The 18,175-nt window shown below is 36.8% G+C and overlaps 3 protein-coding genes and 1 long non-coding RNA gene across 6 annotated transcripts; 2 read left to right on the top strand and 2 right to left on the bottom strand.

Annotated features, from left to right (window-relative positions):
- Positions 1–5,733: 5,733 nt before the first annotated feature.
- LOC113752168 (aquaporin TIP1-3-like) lies at positions 5,734–7,074 on the top strand. Its single transcript, XM_027296301.1, has 3 exons — positions 5,734–5,981; positions 6,130–6,380; positions 6,495–7,074. The coding sequence occupies exons 1-3, from the start codon at positions 5,849–5,851 to the stop codon at positions 6,864–6,866; spliced, it is 756 nt and encodes a 251-aa protein (XP_027152102.1). The 5' UTR covers positions 5,734–5,848; the 3' UTR covers positions 6,867–7,074.
- Positions 7,075–7,611: 537 nt separating this feature from the next.
- LOC113752174 (very-long-chain (3R)-3-hydroxyacyl-CoA dehydratase 2) lies at positions 7,612–11,593 on the bottom strand. Of its 3 annotated transcripts, XM_027296308.1 has the most exons (9): positions 11,502–11,593; positions 11,335–11,420; positions 11,167–11,214; positions 10,981–11,069; positions 10,688–10,741; positions 9,198–9,265; positions 9,030–9,079; positions 8,799–8,896; positions 7,612–8,060 (listed from the first exon to the last, which is right to left on the bottom strand). In XM_027296308.1, exons 1-9 carry the CDS (start codon positions 11,558–11,560, stop codon positions 7,956–7,958), a joined length of 657 nt encoding a protein of 218 aa, XP_027152109.1. In that variant the 5' UTR covers positions 11,561–11,593; the 3' UTR covers positions 7,612–7,955. The 3 variants fall into 3 exon arrangements, with proteins under 3 accessions (XP_027152109.1, XP_027152119.1, XP_027152114.1); XM_027296318.1 differs by lacking the exon at positions 8,799–8,896; XM_027296313.1 differs by lacking the exon at positions 10,688–10,741.
- A 2,041-nt stretch (positions 11,594–13,634) lies between these two features.
- LOC113780695 lies at positions 13,635–16,806 on the top strand. Its single transcript, XR_003469532.1, has 3 exons — positions 13,635–13,787; positions 16,535–16,612; positions 16,724–16,806. It is a non-coding gene; the product is annotated as an uncharacterized LOC113780695 (long non-coding RNA).
- LOC113780685 (transcription factor MYB59) lies at positions 16,178–17,522 on the bottom strand. Its single transcript, XM_027326468.1, has 3 exons — positions 17,348–17,522; positions 17,122–17,251; positions 16,178–16,986 (listed from the first exon to the last, which is right to left on the bottom strand). Exons 1-3 carry the CDS (start codon positions 17,460–17,462, stop codon positions 16,428–16,430), a joined length of 804 nt encoding a protein of 267 aa, XP_027182269.1. The 5' UTR covers positions 17,463–17,522; the 3' UTR covers positions 16,178–16,427.
- Between the last annotated feature and the right edge of the window lie 653 nt (positions 17,523–18,175).

The raw sequence follows: 18,175 nt of genomic DNA, 5'->3' as shown, positions 1-18,175 counted from the left end.
CCGCCAAACTTGCCCATTGTTCGTCTTGTCTTAGTCAATGTATAAATCTGATATTTGTTCTATTAGAAAAGAGATGAGATCGCTGTCGTTAGTCTGAGCGTATGTTCCAGGCAAGAGTTCCACACAAGCATATATTCTATCCACGTTAAGGACAACACTAATCTGAGCTTAAGTCACGCCACTATATACTAATATCAATATGGAATGGGCACCGGGAAATTTGACGAGCAGCTACTACAAATGATAGTTTTGTAAGCAATATTTTCCATAGACAACTTTACTCCTCCTTGGCCACTACTAGCTTAAACTAAGTTTCTCGAGGCAAAGTTGTCCATTAATTAAGTCAAAAATTGCTCTAAACTCCTTGTTTTGCTTTGACAATACTAAATATCACCGGCTATTAAGATGTTGATAGAGGAGAAGTTTTAATGAATCCTACGTATCAATTAGATATTTGAAAATCTAAACGAGACTCGTTGAAATTTTAAACACCAACATTTTATAAAATAAAATAAAAAAATCAGTACGTTATTAATAGCCTTAACTTTTTGACAACAAAAAAAAAAAAAGAAAAGAAAAGAAAAACAGATATCAGTACATAGTATATGCTTATTTAATGAGTTGATATTATCACATGTTAATAATCCAGCAAGAAATGCTTGACTTATACAAGGATAATCGACATTATTCTTGAACCATACTGATCTAGCACAAAATGAACATTCATTAACATCTTTCCTCCATTGGGAATGCTTTGTCTTTTTAAATCTTCGGTACTTAATTTTGGCCACCTCTTAGACTGATATTGCTACTACACATCGAGTGTCTTATCGGACATTGATTGTACCGGGAAGTTGGGTGTGCGAGTAGGTGCTTGACGGCAGGAGGAGTAAGAGCCCATTGCAGGGTTCGGTCAAAGAACCGACTTTTGCAGGAAAGAGTCTTCTGTCTCTGTCTCGATAACAAACTAAAACCAGCCAATAAGATGAAGTAGCAGATTCTTTAGGGGCAATCAGCAATGGGATGTTGGGATTGAAACGAAAAGATATTTTTTGTCATGCCCCACATGAAACAACTTTATGAGGAAGACCACCTAACAATACTAAGGAGGGAGACATTATGACGAGAGATTTCTAGTCAGAAAAAGTCAAAAGCGTTTGATCATTAGCCCCTTCAATGAAATCATACCACCTGCATTAACAATAATAACAGGGATTTTTTTCTTTACTAATCATATAAAAATAAAAATTAATGTTTCCTGTACCGTCAATGTATCCACACAGACGGATTTAATTAGATGCATACCACATCATCTAAATTTAAATTTAAACACCAAATTTTCATGTGTGACATGCATTTAGATCTGTAAATGTATACATTGTCGGTACGTAAAAAAAAAAAAAAAAAAAAAAGTCAAAAGATTTACTCTAAAAGTAACGCTCTTAATTTGTGAGTTAAAAGTCCAATCTAATGAATGTGGGTGGGTTGCCCTATGTGAAAGGCCTAATATCGTGCACATCGCCAAATTCTTTTCTCCTCTTCCCAAGTCATGACCAAAATATAAATGCATCTAACATTGAGCGTCCTATTTAATGCTGCCGGCATTAGTTCTGATAGAAACTGACAACGAAAGAAAGCAGTACAACCTCCTCCTTATGAAGTACAATGTGGTCTTGACCAGCATTCTTAGTAATATCATTTATCCTGATAACTAACTAAAATAGTGAGCTATTAGTTATTGATCCTTTGAGACTATGCACCTGTGGACCGGTTTGCTGCTTTGGATTGAATGGATAGAATCGACTTACAACACAGGAAGATTTGTAGTACAATGTATACCTTTTGTAGCCACTTTGTGGTCCGAAAATCATAATATGAATATGTTAGAATGCTGTGTCTCGGACGGTGAAATTTATTATATTTATTAGGTGCAGGTCATTTGTGGATTTGTCTATGCGGCGTTGTGGACATTTTTGTGGATACTTTAATTTGGTCGAGCATTGATCTCTACGCTGGCATATGGGCTAGGCCCACTTTGAAGCACTTCTTGGTTCTCTTGAAGGCCTGATTATTGAGACAAAGTTCTTTATTTTCGATGCCGCCTAATTTAGCACATCCAGTGGACTTCTCTTCAACTGGACAAGGCCCACGGGGCAATCTCTTCACTTTTTAAGACCAAATTTAAAACCCCAATAGTTACATTGATACCTCGTAAAGTTTGTAATTGAACTCTCATGTACTCCTTTCTTTGTTAGGCAAGGCATTGAGGTTTTTCCCCCCCTTTTTTATTTTTAACAAAGTAAAAAATTGCAGAGAAACTTTGAGCAATCAAATTGGGAGAGATTTTGAAATTGAAACTCTGCATGAAACAAAATTTTATTTTTTTTTGGATATTCGCGTATTTTAGTGCGAATGTGAGAATATACTCAAGAAAAAATATTCAAACAGTCTAGCAACTCTCATTTCTCATCCTATATACAATGAAAGTATTTATTAAAAGGTTATCTGCTGTCATGGATTTCTTACCAAAAGCGGATAGAAGTAGCAGTAGTAGTTTATACAACGATTGTGAGCCAATAATACGTGTGTGCAGTGCAGTGCACAATTGAATTACTTTGACAAGATCCAGACAACAAAAGATAAGAAATGAATCATTTTTTGTGTTTTCAAGCTATGATCTGGTCCATGTCCAAATAATTAATCATTTTTTGTGTTTTCAATTTAGCCGCCCAAAATTAATTGACTAGGAGATAAGATAAGAAATGAACTAGATTTTAGACTAAGAGCTTTTAATGATGTCAAGAAAGATGTATGATGATTGAAGTGCAGTTTAGACCTTTAAGTCATTAGTTTGGGAAAGAGATTAGCTTTTATGTATCATGAGATTTTAGGGCGGATAAATTGGACTGAGAGCTCCCTTGTTGGTTTGTTAATAGTAGTGTCTTTCATTTGATTAAAGAAAAGTCCACTATCTTCCACAATACCTACTAAATATTCTTTGATCAGCAACAGCTCACTTAAGCATTTGTTTGATTATGGCATTCTAGACCATTCATCATTTGGACTCTAATATACTAACGTATTTAGAGAATCATAGACTTATAGTTTATTATGTTCAAAAAGAGTACTTGTGGCCCTGGTTTTTCCGGCATTTTGATTTTATTTTGGCTATTATTTTGAACGATCAGCTAACCCATGACCTAGCAAACGCGATTGAGATGTCAGATGTGTTTCAACCCACTACGGCTCTGTTTGAATTAACTATTTTTTGGAATGTTTTTGAAAAATTTTATTGTAGCAGAGGTTTTAAAGTATATTATGGGATATTTTTAAAAAAATATTTTGAAATATTTAAGAGTAATAGAGTTTTTAAATTATATTTTGGGATCCAAACAGAGATGTTCATTCTGTGGTTAAGAGTAAGTTAAGCACAAGATCAAGGGGAATATATCTTTTAAAGGTATAGGATTTGTCCTTTATTTGATACATATGTGCCTTGTTCTTAATGGAAAAATCTTTAGGCAATCTATTGCGATTGATAGTTGAGGTCAAAATCATATGAAACAAGGACATTAATTTCGAGGAGGCAGTATGCATCTTAACCTTTCTTTTAGATAATTTTAGTTTTCGCACTAAACTTGGATGCGATTCTCTTTTCTCTCTCTCCTTTTTTTTTAATTTTTTTTTTAATAGTTGCTCATGTAAGAACTCTAAAAGAAAAATGAGAGAGCTTGAACGTCAAATTCAAAATTTCCCAATCACTTGATCAATATCTCTATTAATTGAATTGGGTCTCACTTGATCAATATCTCGATTAGTTGAAGTGACGCAATTTCTTTTCCCATATCATATGGACTCCTTTTTTGTTTTTGCCGACTGACTGCTTATTGCAACATTAGATGTGAATTGACAGGATCTGGGGTTTGGACGGTTGTCCGTAATAATCGTTCGGAACAATGTAACATTTTTTAAATAAGGTGTAACTCTACGTGAACTATTTATAAAATTTAATAACGGAAACGCAATTATTACACATATGAGATTTAAATGAACAGTAACAGAATATCACACATTTGTCGTAAGATGTACAAAAAATTCACGTAAAACTGCAAAACGTTCTAAAAATGTTACACTGTTCAGGAACGGTTGTCAGCCGCCTAGAGCTGGCAATTTGTCCCAAGTCCCAATGGGCTACCCATGCCCAAAGGAACTTTGGGCGGGATGGGTATTATAATTTGGTATTGGGTTTAAGTTGGGACACATCCCAACTATACCCATTAATGAATGGGAAAGGATGGGAAATACTTGGGTACCCATTGGGCTCAAATGGCAAGGGCTCCGTTTGGATTAGCTGTTTTTTGTAGGTGTTTTTGAAATATTTTATTGTAGCAGTGTATATGAAAAATTTTTACTATAAAATTTTTTTGAAATATTTGATATATTAATATGGATGGGATGTTTCTTGAATTATTGTATATTACTGTAACATTGTATTTGAAAAACTTATTTTTTGAAAAAAAAGTCAATCCAAACGGAATCTTAGATTCAAAAATTATCTTTAACAATTTTTATAGTCATACCAGCGAATATAATCTAGTAGTCTTCCTAGTCATTATCCACAAGAATTTCCAGCATTTCAGTTAGTTTAGACCTGTCATCCTTGGACAATGATAAGGATAAATATTCAACATCCTAAGGACCTTGGCCATCTTGATATATGTTGGAATATGGCTGTATATCTATCTTTTCCTTTATTTGTTAATCCAATTTTTGGTGGGAATCTTGAGTATAAAGCACTTGCATGTTTATTTAATAAAACTAAAAGAAATTTAATAAATCAAAAATATTAAAATTATATAAAAATAAAAAATGAATTAAAGGAAAAAAAATATGTAGAAAATGGATTTGGGTATTGGGCAGGATCAATCTAAACCCATCCCAAAATGATCCCGCCCAAGTTAGTCCCAAAACACATATGGGTAAGGTTGGGCCCAAACCCATATGACTCGGTTCCATCTCAAACCCAAGCAAATCCCGCCCATCCCGCCCATTTTGCCACCTCTACAGCCGCCCCGCGTCCGAATTGACATAGCTTGGACTAAAAAAAAATTTGAGTAATAAAAGCTCGGAATGCTACTCACACCGACTAGTGATTGACATCTTAACCAGTGAATATTTTGACCGCTTGAATATTGATTATTTGGCTAATGACGTTTTCAACAAGAAGAAAGGTCCCAGTCTCAAAATTTGGCACTCATAGAAATTCCAAAACTCAACAAATACGTAATTTAATTAATATCCGTGCTCATCTCGTGAATAAGAATGATAATGAGGACGTAAGAGGGGTGGAACCAAGCCCGGCCTGTCTCCATCACCTTCCGAGCCTTTAGCGATGGTCGGCCAATCAAAACAGTATGCACAATCATTGGCGGAGCCCATGACCAACTTTTGGGCGGTTCCCAGAAATGAATTTGAGTGGCCAGCATGATTCATTACTGACACGTGTCGGCACCAGATCAATTTGGAGGCCCGCCTCATGGACATTGACAACTGGCTCTCAACATTTGCCTTCTTTTGCTCGTGCTATTTGCTGATGCCTGCGGGCTTGCTTTTTCAAATTATAATCATCTCTTCCCACTACAATTTAGCCCACATGAAAATTCAAAAAAAAAAGGAATAATCTTTTTCCGCTGTTTGGTCTCACTCACTATATATATGTCCCACATTTATTAAGCTTCGCGTGCAGTAGAGTAGACTAGAGAGAAAAAGTGCCAAAAGGCAACAGCAGAAATAGAAAACAGCTAAAAGGCCTCTTCCTGTTAGTGCCATTAAATTTGAGAAACAAAGAATGCCAATTTCAAGAATTGCAATCGGATCCCCAGCTGAGGCCAGCCAGCCTGATGCCCTTAAGGCTGCCTTGGCAGAGTTCATCTCGATGCTCATTTTTGTTTTTGCTGGAGAAGGCTCTGGCATGGCTTTCAGTAAGTGTTTCATGATCACCAAGTCTCAACCACATGGAATTCATCTTTTATGCACACAAGCACAAGAGTACACCAATGGACAACATATACGCAAAACTATACGATTATTGAGGGACTAACACAAAAAATTTTTTTTTTTTTGGTTCAGGCAAACTCACAGATAATGGATCAACCACGCCAGCTGGGCTTGTTGCTGCAGCAATTGCCCATGCCTTCGCCCTGTTTGTGGCCGTTTCAGTGGCTGCTAACATTTCAGGGGGCCACGTTAACCCCGCTGTTACGTTCGGCGCCTTTGTGGGTGGTCACATTACTTTGCTAAGGAGTGTTTTGTACTGGATTGCCCAATTGCTTGGCGCTGTGGTTGCCTGTTTGCTTCTGAAGTTTTCCACTGGTGGACTGGTAATTACCTGATGCAACCACTTAAATAGACCTTCTTCTTATTACCGATCAAGATCACCAACTAATAATCAAGACTATGCTTTTACTGATAATAATCAAGACCTAATCATGCAGGAAACAGCAGCATTTTCCCTTTCATCTGGTGTGAGCGTTTGGAATGCACTAGTTTTCGAGATAGTGATGACTTTTGGACTGGTGTACACAGTTTATGCAACTGCACTGGATCCAAAGAAGGGGGACCTTGGAATCATTGCCCCCATTGCAATTGGTTTCATAGTAGGTGCTAACATCTTGGCTGGTGGCGCCTTCGATGGTGCATCCATGAACCCTGCCGTGTCCTTTGGACCCGCTGTTGTCAGCTGGACATGGACAGGCCACTGGGTCTACTGGCTCGGCCCCTTCGTCGGTGCTGCCATTGCTGCTATTGTGTATGAGCTCTTCTTTATCCACCAAACTCATGAGCAGCTCCCCGTCGCAGAGTACTGAGTAGGGTTCGTTGTTGTTTTTCTCAAAGTACCATTCATGGTGAAAGAAGTGGTTAGGTTTTAGATTGCCACAACGCCGTCAAGGTTTCTTGCTCATGTTTTTTATCTTTTCAAATTTGTCATGAAATATCTTTTGCCTTCTGTTTGCTGTGTAATTCATGTGAGAAAAGCTTGTCCTCCTGTTTCCAATGGAATCATCTGTTGAACTACGTATTAGTGTTCTGTCCAAACAACCTACTCCCATTATTAATTGAAGTGTGATTTAAAGACTAACTAACGCTAGCATCATCCAGTTTCACGGGAACTATGCAACATTAACCAAAAGGTTATTGATTGACAAAGTGGTTAAGTTGTACCAGTGACATAATGAGATTATTGTAGGAGACTTACAGGTCGTGGGTTTGAGTCACCAACCCACTCTTGATCCCATAAAGGCAGAAAAAACTACAAGGGTAACAAATTTAATGCTGAACTCTGAGCAGGTGCATGCTAACCAACCAATATCATTTGATGCTAACCAAGGTAGAGAAGAAGTAGCTCCTTTTTGTTCAGTTTTCTATTGTTGTCTAAAATGTAGTTGGACAAACAATAGCATACTGAGGAAAAAAGAAGAATTATCGATTTTGCTTGCCCACTAAACAACTCTGAATGAAATCAGGAACAAGCAAATTTAATAACCTCTTCGACACTGGTTCAAATATATGTATGTTACCTGGAATCTTGAAACTGAAAGTTATGCTGCCAAATTTGTCAAGTAAAGCAAGCGTCCACTTATCATGGAAGAACCTATGTTGGACATCCATTACATCTGCTTCATATATGTACAACATAGATGCAAAGGGAAAGACAGAAATTTAAAATTCATAAACACAAACACAAAAAGATGGACAAAAGCTAAAAAACAGTAAGAGAAAACTGAGAAAGATAAACATGAATAGAGGCAATAGCCGGTATAATGCCTTCTTCAGGAATGCAAATACAAGGAAGCAGGGGCCTTTTAACTCTAGAAAAATGCGTATGCATTCTGCTGATTCAGTTTTCCATGCTTTAGCAGTCAAGCTTAACAGCCTTCATTGTAGCTTGTAGGCATTCAAATTTTCTTCTTTTTATGCTGGTTAAGGAGTTTTGACGATCTCTGCTTGAACAAGTGAAGGTACAGTTTCAGCCACAGAAATGGATAGAAGATGAGCAGAATCTGGTCCAAAGTGTTAAGAAAAAAATTGATCAATAATCTTGTGAAGATATGAATTAAATGAGCATAGATAGCATCAAAATGCAGCCAAATTCTTGACTGAATCCCCTCTCCAACCCTGCCTTCCCAATACAACTGTTTATTCTGAAAATTGAAAATTGATTACAGAAAAAAAAATAATGGTAACAACTTATTCTCAAATGAAGAATTGCCAAAAAAAAAAATAGAATAAATCTGATCTATGTGGAAGAATGTTAGTGGAATTTTTCAAGGTTTCCAAGCACGTGATCTTATATTACAAGAAAAGGAGTTCAAAATCCAAAAGGGGCAGCTAATACTTTTACGTTTTAAACTTTCTGAACAGTTTTTATGTATGGACAACTGAGATAATTGCCCAACCATCTCAAATTGGGGAAGTATTCCTGTCTAAATCATAATTAAAAGCACCAGGATGTACTTTAAACCTAAGACAGGTTTCCCATAAAATCTAAATCCAATCACATCAAACACACCCATACACGCTCTTCGAGGACTGTATGCTAATTGAAATGCCTATACGTCATATCCGCTCAACAAAGCAGCTAAACTTCAGCCATGGAATTATCAACTAAGTCCTACAGATAAAACCATGCAAAGTTCAAACTCATCTGACGTTTAATACTCCTATATACTTTGTGAATCATAAAGAAGCAGGTAGAAAAAAGATCAGAAAGGGGAGCACTTCCCCAGGTAAACACATACCACAACAAATGTGTAGTAGCTGAAAGGGAGGAAAGCAAAGAAATCTGCATATAAATTTTTTGCCTTTATGAAAGGAAGTGCTTGGTACATGAGCCACACTGCAAGGATTAGAGGCCATACATCTCTTATAAGCACATCATACTGACAGTAAACATATTAAAGTATTGAATGAATTAAAGGGCAAAATAAATAAATAAATAAATGTTAAACTTAGATGATTTCATGGCTTACTTTCACCCGGAGCAACTCCAATGGGATACAACACAATGAATGCAGTGTACCTAACAGACAAATGATACATTCAAGTTCACTAATCATCTAAGTGATTGCATGCAATTCTCTAAATGTTTTGACGATTGCATGCAATTCTCTATGTTTAAGTGATCAAAACAAATGAACCTGAGGTAAGTGATCCAATAAGGAGGATTTCCAGTGCTATTAATGGCATAATGTAAGTATCTGATCACCTGCATTGGGTTAGAAACGATTATGAAATTCACTTACACCATAATTCACTTACATGGAAAAGAAAGAAATTAGTGATGACCAGACCTTGTTTAAGCTACTGAAACATCCAATCTTATGCCCTAGACAAGTTGTGAGATTGTATAATGCTTCAAAGTTTGATTTTCAGACATGGATGATATTAGCAGAGACATCAAAACTTGACTTCATATCAGTAATGTGATGCAGAGACTCCAAAAATTGCAAAGACGAGAACAGATCAAATGACACAAATGCACAATCACAATGTACTCTTTATTTGTGTCTGAAATAAAGCTCAACAGGTAAATTTGACACATTGATGAGATAGCCTTGATTTGCTTTCGGAAGGTTTGGAATATCAAGGACGGCCAAATAAGTGTGATATCCAAGAAGATAAGCACAATGACTGGACAAAACCAAAGAAAATGAAACTTTGAAGGAGGTGCACAGAATGGTCAGAATGACCAGATTCAAGTCTTTATAATTTCTAAGCTGCAATTTCTGCTTTAGGCTAATAAGAGTTTCATGACAAATCAATGTGTTCCATTTTTCAGATATAAATATCAGAGTAGCAGCCTAAAAATTTGTTCTGTTCAAGCTAACAAGAGTTTTCTGACAAACTAATGCATTCTAAGCCTCAGATATAAACATCAAGAGAGCATACCGAAGTGACAGCTTCCGTTAAACATCTATTTATGGAAGCAAGGGGTATTTCCAAAAAATTCTAAAACATATTCTGCCTATGATGATATTTATTAACATTTGTCTGGAGCTCAGCCACTCATGCTCAACCAGCAGCTATGCAAGGCTATCAATGTAATTTTCTGCCTTTAGGTAGAAAAAGGAAAACAAAATACACTGATTTCTATACTCTTCTTTCTGCAGAAAACCAGCCAAACAACAAAGAATAGTCATATTCCATGGTCAAATCCATCCTCCTGAGAACTGTTTTCAAATGTTACAGATACACTATATAACTAAAATAAGAACATCAAGCAAACTTAGGTTCTAGATTCTCAGTTACGCATGCATCAAAAATTCAATGCCTGAACGTTGGCACTTTAGTGAGATATCTCTCACTATATCATACATTAAAAAAAAAAAAGCCGCACCATTGATTTACATGCAGTCAGAGAATTAATGAGAAGCTTTCAAATTGTCGGAGCTGCTGTCATCAATACTTAATCTATTTACATAATCAAATCTCAAAAAATTAATGAGAAGTTAACATTGGTGTAAAATTTCTTTAAAGTGGTATGTGTTATCCATTCTAATCAATTCCAGAATAGATAAAAAGAAGCTTGATGCCACTATCTATCGAAAAGCATTAACCTGTCAGTTTACATATAATTGATATCTACAACAAAGCTAATCAGGCAATTGAAAAGTAGTAACCAACTCACCTCAGATAAACTCCAAGCAACAAAAGTAATGAAAACAGATGGCAGTTTCTGGACCTACAATGAGAAGCATAACAAATTGTCTTTATATCCACTAAATTGACTAATGCCATTACTAGGTGATGTCTTCTTCCACGTGTACATAAACAAGGAGCCCCAAGACACAATCTCTTTTATAAAGCATGCAACAATCTGTTCTCATCACTCACTCTACTAATGCATCAACAATGTGATTAAACATTATAAATTTCAAGAACTCATAAACCTACATCATGACAATTACAGACTGCAAATACCTCGTTAATACCTCGAACAACGGCTAACAGAAAATGAGTCCTTCCACCCCACTGCATCAGAGGAAATAGTACTCCACTAGGAACAATCCCTTAAATTTTGAATGATAAAACCCACTTTATTCACTTCTATGTCAGCTACAACCAATGAAAAAGACGAGAGTTGAAAAACCCACAAAACGTTATTACCTATAGCTCCATGAATAACCTCCAAGAATGCAATTGTTTGCAGGAAACCTTGACATCCATTAAAGAAGACCATGTCATGATATTGAAGAAGTAAATTTAAAATCGTATCATTTACAAGGAACTACTAAGAAGGCAGAATTTTTGTCTCTTGAACATGTTCATCCGCACATATTAATTCTCCAGCGGAAGCATAAGTTCCACTGACTGATTTAGTTAAGCTAAAGTTGCTCAAAATTTTGAAGAGAGATAATGTCCTGCATAAAATTCAAACAAAAATAATTAGCGTGCATGTATGAAAATGTTGAGAGAGAGAGAGGGAGGTGAAAAGGGGATACCATCCGAGAGCTAGAAGAGAATTGTAGGAGAGGAGATAGAGCTTGAACAGCCGAGACATTTGGGCGTGGACTCCAATGATTCAGTAACCCAGCTCTGTGGCGTAAACAATGATATGTACTGTAGTTTGAACACTGTGAATAAAAATCTTTAATCTTTTTTCCATTTTCTTTACAGAAATGTAAACCAGATTATTTTTCCCAATAGTTCTGTAATTAGAAAAGAATAAATAATTACTCATGAATGTGTATTTTAAAATCGAGATAATTCAAAAAATTTATCCAAAAAATTTATTATCCAAACACACCCTATAGTAATTTCTACATTTTTCGTGAATACATTTTTCAATCACCTTTTTTCCTTAAATATATCAAATCACTATAGTAATTTTTCTATAAAAAGTCTAGAAAAATGCAATCCAAACATAGGGTAACAACACTTTAGACCTTGTACTTCTCTGTCATTATTTCTTTTGCTGTACTATAACAAAACAAACAGTTATTTTGAAATATATAGGTTATTATAGAAATACCAATTTTTACTTTGTCTATAATTTAGAAGTGCTTTTAAGATAAAAAACTGCACCGATCAATATACGAAATGATGTTCAGATAGTGTAAATGTACATTTATATTACATTTGAGTGAATGGCCCAAAAGATCACTAAACTATTAAAAATGGCACCTTCTGGTCACCAAACTTTTTTTGTGGCCGAAAAGGTCACTAAACTCGCAAAAACTCTCCAGCGGAGTCATTTTACCGAATTTCAACGGTTTCTCACCCGGTGACAAAAGCACTTGGGTTGAACGAATATTATAATATGGGCAAAAATGTCCAAAAGGCTATTGGAACAATAGATTGTTTAATTCCCAAAGTTGACCAACCTCCAACCTAATGAGATTTACTTCATTTTCTTCGGCGGTAAAAAGGGTGATTGTGACTGCCTGTAAACTAAATGAAAATAGAAAATAACCCACCCAAAAACAGTAGTAAACTCCTCCGCAAACACCTTCACAGACACAGACACGCAAAAACAGCTGATTCGGAGTTGGGATTCATCCAGTTTTCAAATGGGTAGTCAATTTAGCAAAACCAAGGGACCGAACACGCTCACCCCACCGCAACGAGAAGGCAGCAACTCCAGTCACAGCAACCATAGTAGTAGTAATGGGGAAAAAGCTAACGATGTTGCCTCCGGATCTGAGCTCCTACGAAGCCGCCTGCCAAGCCGATCCACAGCTCCGATCTTTGGATGCCACTCTCAAGGAATGCACCAGCCGAGCCATCAATTCTATAGCGGTAGGCCTCGACTTCAGGGCCCTTTCCCTGCTTCTTAAGGGCCATCAATTCTATTTTGGGGCTGGATTCCTCCTTTGTGGAGTCTCTTAAGCAGACGAGTGTTCCAATGGTTCTTTATTTCATTGTCAGTTCAACCAGGCAATCTTGCAGCTATGAGTGACCAACGATTGCCTAGCAGGGATTGGAGTCGAATAATGAGGTCCTCCTCAGCTGCTGTGATGTTTCCTCTCTTGATGCCCGGCCAAAGATAATTCATCCATCTTAATCTACAACTCTTGCCACATCTGAGCGGTCACCGAATTTCTAGATCTAAGGCACGTCTTTTGAGGGAAAAACAGGTTTACCATATTTTGTTGGACATTTTTGCCCCTTTATTATATTCCTCCACTCCACATTGCCCATGCCACCGGATGAGGAACCGTTGAAATTCGGTAAAATGACTCCGCTGGAGAGTTTTTGCGAGTTTAGTGACCTTTTCGGCCACAAAAAAAGTTTGGTGATCAGAAGGTGCCATTTTTAATAGTTTAGTGACCTTTTGGGCCATTCACTCATTACATTTAAGCAAAAGCTGTGCCATCCCAAATGGACTCTTAAGCCCTCTCCAATCAAATGATGTTCGTGTGTTTTGATTACATTTGAAATCGATATCTCATGTAGTGTTTAGGTTTATAAAAGCCGAATTTCTAACTTCTGTTAAAAAAGGTCAAGAGATGTAGTGTTTTTAACCGGTAACTATGAGAAAACTAACTTGAAACTTCAGAAAGTGAAAAGGGTTCAAATTAGTTCGCGGGGAGCAAAGGTGCAATTAGACATTTTTCAGAAAATGATTTAAAACACAACCCGCCGTCCCGCCGGCGGCAGCGGTGGAGCAATACTCGTCATTTATCATCACAATTTAAACACCTTCGCACTATCCACACATCCCTTTCAGTTCTGGAGTTTGGTTCTTCCACTTTCAATCATCAAAATTTGCTCATCCTTTCTTCCTGGTAAGTGCTACCTAATCAACCACAATTTTCTATTCCATTTCTTAACTCTACCTGTCCATAATTTTTTGCTCTATTTAAATTCAAACCTTTTTTTCCTAATGAATTTGTGAACCACGAACGTCCAATGAATTAGCCAGTTGAATTAGGTCAACCGCATTAGGTCGTGACCATTGATATTCGAAACGTGCGAGCATGACAATGGAGATTGTGAACGTAGCCATGGTGTTTCAGATAATTTTCTATATTTGAGATGTTGCCTTTGCATTTGTTATTTAATGTGGATTTTGAGTCAAATGATAAACCAATTGCATCAATGTGGAAATTTGACTGAGCTCTGACTGGCTTCTTCCTATTATATTATATATTTGAGATTTCTACCTAATAATACGTATTTTTAATCGAACATTGATCAGAGCTATGAACAGCGCCTTATCAATTTCACTTTTCATCGTTTATTATTGTTAACCCGTGTTTAGTACTTTTTTTTTTTTTTTTTCCTTTTGATGGGGAAATTAGCAGTTTCATTGGATTTCGGTCTGATCAAACGCATTTTGACTGCTTGGCATCGTTGTCTTGATGCAGTAAGTAGAATTCTTTGGTATATTTAGTGTTTAAACAAATGTATGATAAATTCTAAAAGAGAATAGAATTTCAGGCAAAGCGGAATCTGATTACGGCTAGAATTATTAGTATAAGAAAAGCTTGATCGGTTTTTTTTTTTTCGATTGGTTTAGTCAATCCTGGACAGATGGAATAAGACATTGCTTTCGATCTTCATCCTCGTTAATGCATAGCCAAAAGTCACAAATCTTGACTGGCTTAGTGAAGTAAATTCAAAGGAGACATACAAAGTGTTTCATTTACACATTAGAAATAGGCTAATATTCCAGGCTTTCTTCTTTGGTATAACCACTGGATTTATTTTTTCTTTTATCTCGCTTCTGCCTAGCTCGGGTGCTGAATTCATCAGCAATGATTTGCTCCATTCCCCAAATATCTCTGCAGTGTAAGAATGATGGCGAGATAACGAGTTAGGATTCCTTCTATTTATAAAGGATATTCTTGATTTTTCAAAATCGTTAGTTTCTTGTCTGTCTCCTTTCTGCTTATCAAGATCGAAAAGCTTGAAATTTTGACCAAGTGGTAAATCAATAATGTGTACCTGGTTCAAGTGATGATTCTGTCTACATACTAAACAAGCGCATAGTAGCCACAGACAAATAAAAGCATATATCAGCCATAGGGCCCCTTAGCTCATATTCTATTGTCCTCCATTGTGTTTCTTTTCATCATCCCTGTCCCAATAACGAAACTACCACAAGTCTATCACTTTCTTTTTGCCATCCCCCCCGTACCGTCCAGAAGTTAATTTATTGTGCCTTAGGGACCCACCCCATCTTTATGCTTATCACTTATAAAGCTGCATTTGAATTTTTAACTCAAAATCTGATGTGTATTATGTGATAATGGTTGCAGCAACGTATTCATTTTGGATTAGAATTCTCATGTGTAGTACTCCATACTAGATTGCAGGATATATTATAGTCCTAGCTGAGAATATACTTTGGACAGTGTAGATTGTTCCTCAAGACATTTTTGTGGCGGAAGCACGAGTAAATAAGATTGCTGCAGAAAACATTCTGGTTTGTCTATGAATAATTTTTATACACTACTTATTTTCTGCTTGATGTACAACTTGCAGAACCACACACAGAAGAGACAAGTATAAATGCTAGATAGAAGTTACTGTGATCTAATGGTAATAAGGGAAAAGGCAAATAAAGCAGATGAATTGAAACTACCTCATGCTCGAATTTTATTGCCTGGACAGGAGTTAAAGAGATCCTGTTTTTCTCTTGTATGTATGCTAACTAAACTAGGCTTTCTTTGAAATAGTATTGGTGTACCTAAAACAGATGAAATCGAAACCAAAAATTTGTCTTAGAATCATGATAAATTGCATGTAATCATGTATTTGACCTCTGATACTAAAATGATAATCTAGTTTGACATGTATTTAGCCCTTGGGTTGTTTCTATTTGGACATGAAAACCTTGTGACTGCTAGAGACTGGTAAGGAAAATTAGTTTTGACATCAATATTTGTGCATATTTCGTAAATGTTCTAAATCACGAAATTCTGTTGCCCCTACCAAGTTAAAAAGACAAAAGAAGATTCGGGAGGACGGAACAAGGAGGCGATGAAAGGATTGCCTTTAAGTTCCTTTCATTGGGGGTATTGGACGGAAGGGTGTTGGGGAGAGGGGTTCTCAGAGTGGAGTTGCTGTTTGTGTTGTTCATTTAACATCAACTACTTTAAAAGGAAACTTATATTTTACATTCATAGAGTAACAAAATTTAAGCACCCCTATCTTACATTAGGCAATATGCTGAAATCTGAGTCCCCTGAAGAGCTTCTTATGAACTCTTCCCAGTGGTACATAGTAAAAAACACAGAACAGCAGACACTGACCCATGACTATGGTTCCCATCAGATGTTTACATTGACTGGGAGATCAATGAGGAGAACCACATCAAGTAGTTTGGACAGACAACCCCATGCTATACAAATACAGGTTAGGCTTCCATATAGCAGCTAAAATTGTATCAACAAATACCTAGGGAATAAATCAACATCTAGCTAGCCAGTTAAAATCGTGCTCTCTTGGTTGTAAAAAGAATAAAATTGATCGCTTATGGGAGGAAACATCTTACTCTCGTCTTCATCCATCATCCACAGCGAGACAGGGCAATAATCCCACACAGGAGAAGCCATTGTTTGACTGGAGAAGTTGCAGCCTCCTTCGCCGTAACCGTCATACACAGGTTGAATTGCATCACTGTCAGAAAACTCAATATCTTTCCATATTTCGTCCATGGAATACACCTTCTGCAACCTTTCTTCCTCTGCTTGACCAGTCTTGTTTCCCTTGGCAGTGAGCATTTCAAGACCTCCAGTGTCATAAAAGCTTCGCTCCTTTGTCTCAGTGATTGGCCCAGATTCCATACTTGGGCTGTTACCGTTGGATATTGAGGAGGAACAGTTGGAGAATGATGGTGATGATGATGATGATGATGATGATGAGGGAGATATGGCAGCCTTTTTCCTCTCTTGAGCCTTCTTCCTCATATGGGTTCTCCAGTAGTTCTTGATCTCGTTATCAGTCCTCCCAGGTAATTTACGAGCAATCCTTGACCATCTGCGAATGATTTATCCATGTGTTACATTGAAATAACTAGAATGACAACCCAATAACAAAAAATAGAATCCAAATAGAGGTAAGATTATGTCGTTATGTTGTCAAATAACATTAAATTAACCAATAATCGCCAACCTATTTCCCCACTTGGAGTGAAGCTCAAGGACAAGGCGCTCTTCATGAGGAGTCATCTTGCCTCGTTTCAGACCAGGGTGCAGGTAATTAACCCAACGTAACCTGCAACTTTTACCTGTTCTTTTCAAACCTACAACAAAGTAAGTGGTTAAACTTTGCTCCTTGCAATTACCATGCCATGCCCAAAATAAGCATACCTATTTTATTTGTCTCCCTCCACCCAAACCTGAAACCTTAGAGATGAAATCCCATCGGCGATCACCGTACACGTTCACACATAAAACCAGTTGGACATCTTCTTGTTCTGTCCAAGGGCCCTTTCTGATTTCCTCTTGCACCATTTCCAGAGTGTCCCGTTTCCTTTTCTGCCTTCACTTCTTTTGATTAACTCCTTTAGTTGCTTGCCTGCTCACTGGTACAAGGAACTTGTGTGCACGCTAGTGATATTTATACTGGCCACTTTTCCTTGTAGGCAAGCTCCGTGATTTATTTTTTAATTCTGTGATTCCATCCTCACCGTCCGTGCTGTGGCTTGCGTATGCTGATTAGGTGATAGCGTTGATGGGGAACGCATTGCATATGATGAAAGCCATTATCAACAATTTCTAGATAAGAAGTTGATATGCGGATGTGACGTTCATAACTTGCCGTCCATATTTCTCAGTAGGATTGCTTGGTTTCTGTTCAACTTCCTGCAAAATCTATATGTGCACTATAAATTCACCAAAAGTTGAACCAAAGAATTGCACTTTTTCTTTCCTTTCTTGTTTTCTAAAGTGAAATTTACATAAACTTCGAGATTGTCTTTGTTCTTTTGCTTTTGCCGATATTGATAAGTGTCTGCTATGCGCTTACACAGCGAAGTTTTCACCATAGAAAATACTAGGGCAAAATACACTTTACCCTTTGGTATAGCTATTTTTCACATAATACCTATATAGTTTTAAAAACTATATATAACCCCTTCATAATTTAAATTAAAGTATCAAAGTATTGGAAATGATCATTCGTATCAAAACTTATAAAAATGTTGAAATTACCCATATTTAAAAAT

Source organism: Coffea eugenioides, chromosome 1, assembly GCF_003713205.1.
Source record: "Coffea eugenioides isolate CCC68of chromosome 1, Ceug_1.0, whole genome shotgun sequence".
Lineage (NCBI taxonomy): Eukaryota > Viridiplantae > Streptophyta > Magnoliopsida > Gentianales > Rubiaceae > Coffea > Coffea eugenioides.
Note: the sequence above shows the minus strand (reverse complement) of the source record. Positions and strands in the feature narration are given on the sequence as shown.

Excerpts from the sequence above, each read along its gene's own strand:
- LOC113780685 (XM_027326468.1), bottom strand. The coding sequence starts at position 17,462 with ATGGTGCAAGAGGAAATCAGAAAGGGCCCTTGGACAGAACAAGAAGAT. Across the intron at positions 17,252-17,347 it reads TTTCATCTCTAAGGTTTCAG|GTTTGAAAAGAACAGGTAAA; the intron begins GTTTGGGTGGAG and ends ACTTTGTTGTAG. Across the intron at positions 16,987-17,121 it reads CACTCCAAGTGGGGAAATAG|ATGGTCAAGGATTGCTCGTA; the intron begins GTTGGCGATTAT and ends AATCATTCGCAG.
- LOC113752174 (XM_027296308.1), bottom strand. The coding sequence starts at position 11,560 with ATGTCTCGGCTGTTCAAGCTCTATCTCCTCTCCTACAATTCTCTTCTA. Across the intron at positions 11,070-11,166 it reads GGTTATTCATGGAGCTATAG|GGATTGTTCCTAGTGGAGTA; the intron begins GTAATAACGTTT and ends TCAAAATTTAAG. Across the intron at positions 9,266-10,687 it reads TTGCTTGGAGTTTATCTGAG|GTGATCAGATACTTACATTA; the intron begins GTGAGTTGGTTA and ends AACCCAATGCAG.
- LOC113752168 (XM_027296301.1), top strand. The coding sequence starts at position 5,849 with ATGCCAATTTCAAGAATTGCAATCGGATCCCCAGCTGAGGCCAGCCAG. Across the intron at positions 5,982-6,129 it reads AGGCTCTGGCATGGCTTTCA|GCAAACTCACAGATAATGGA; the intron begins GTAAGTGTTTCA and ends TTTTTGGTTCAG. Across the intron at positions 6,381-6,494 it reads AGTTTTCCACTGGTGGACTG|GAAACAGCAGCATTTTCCCT; the intron begins GTAATTACCTGA and ends CTAATCATGCAG.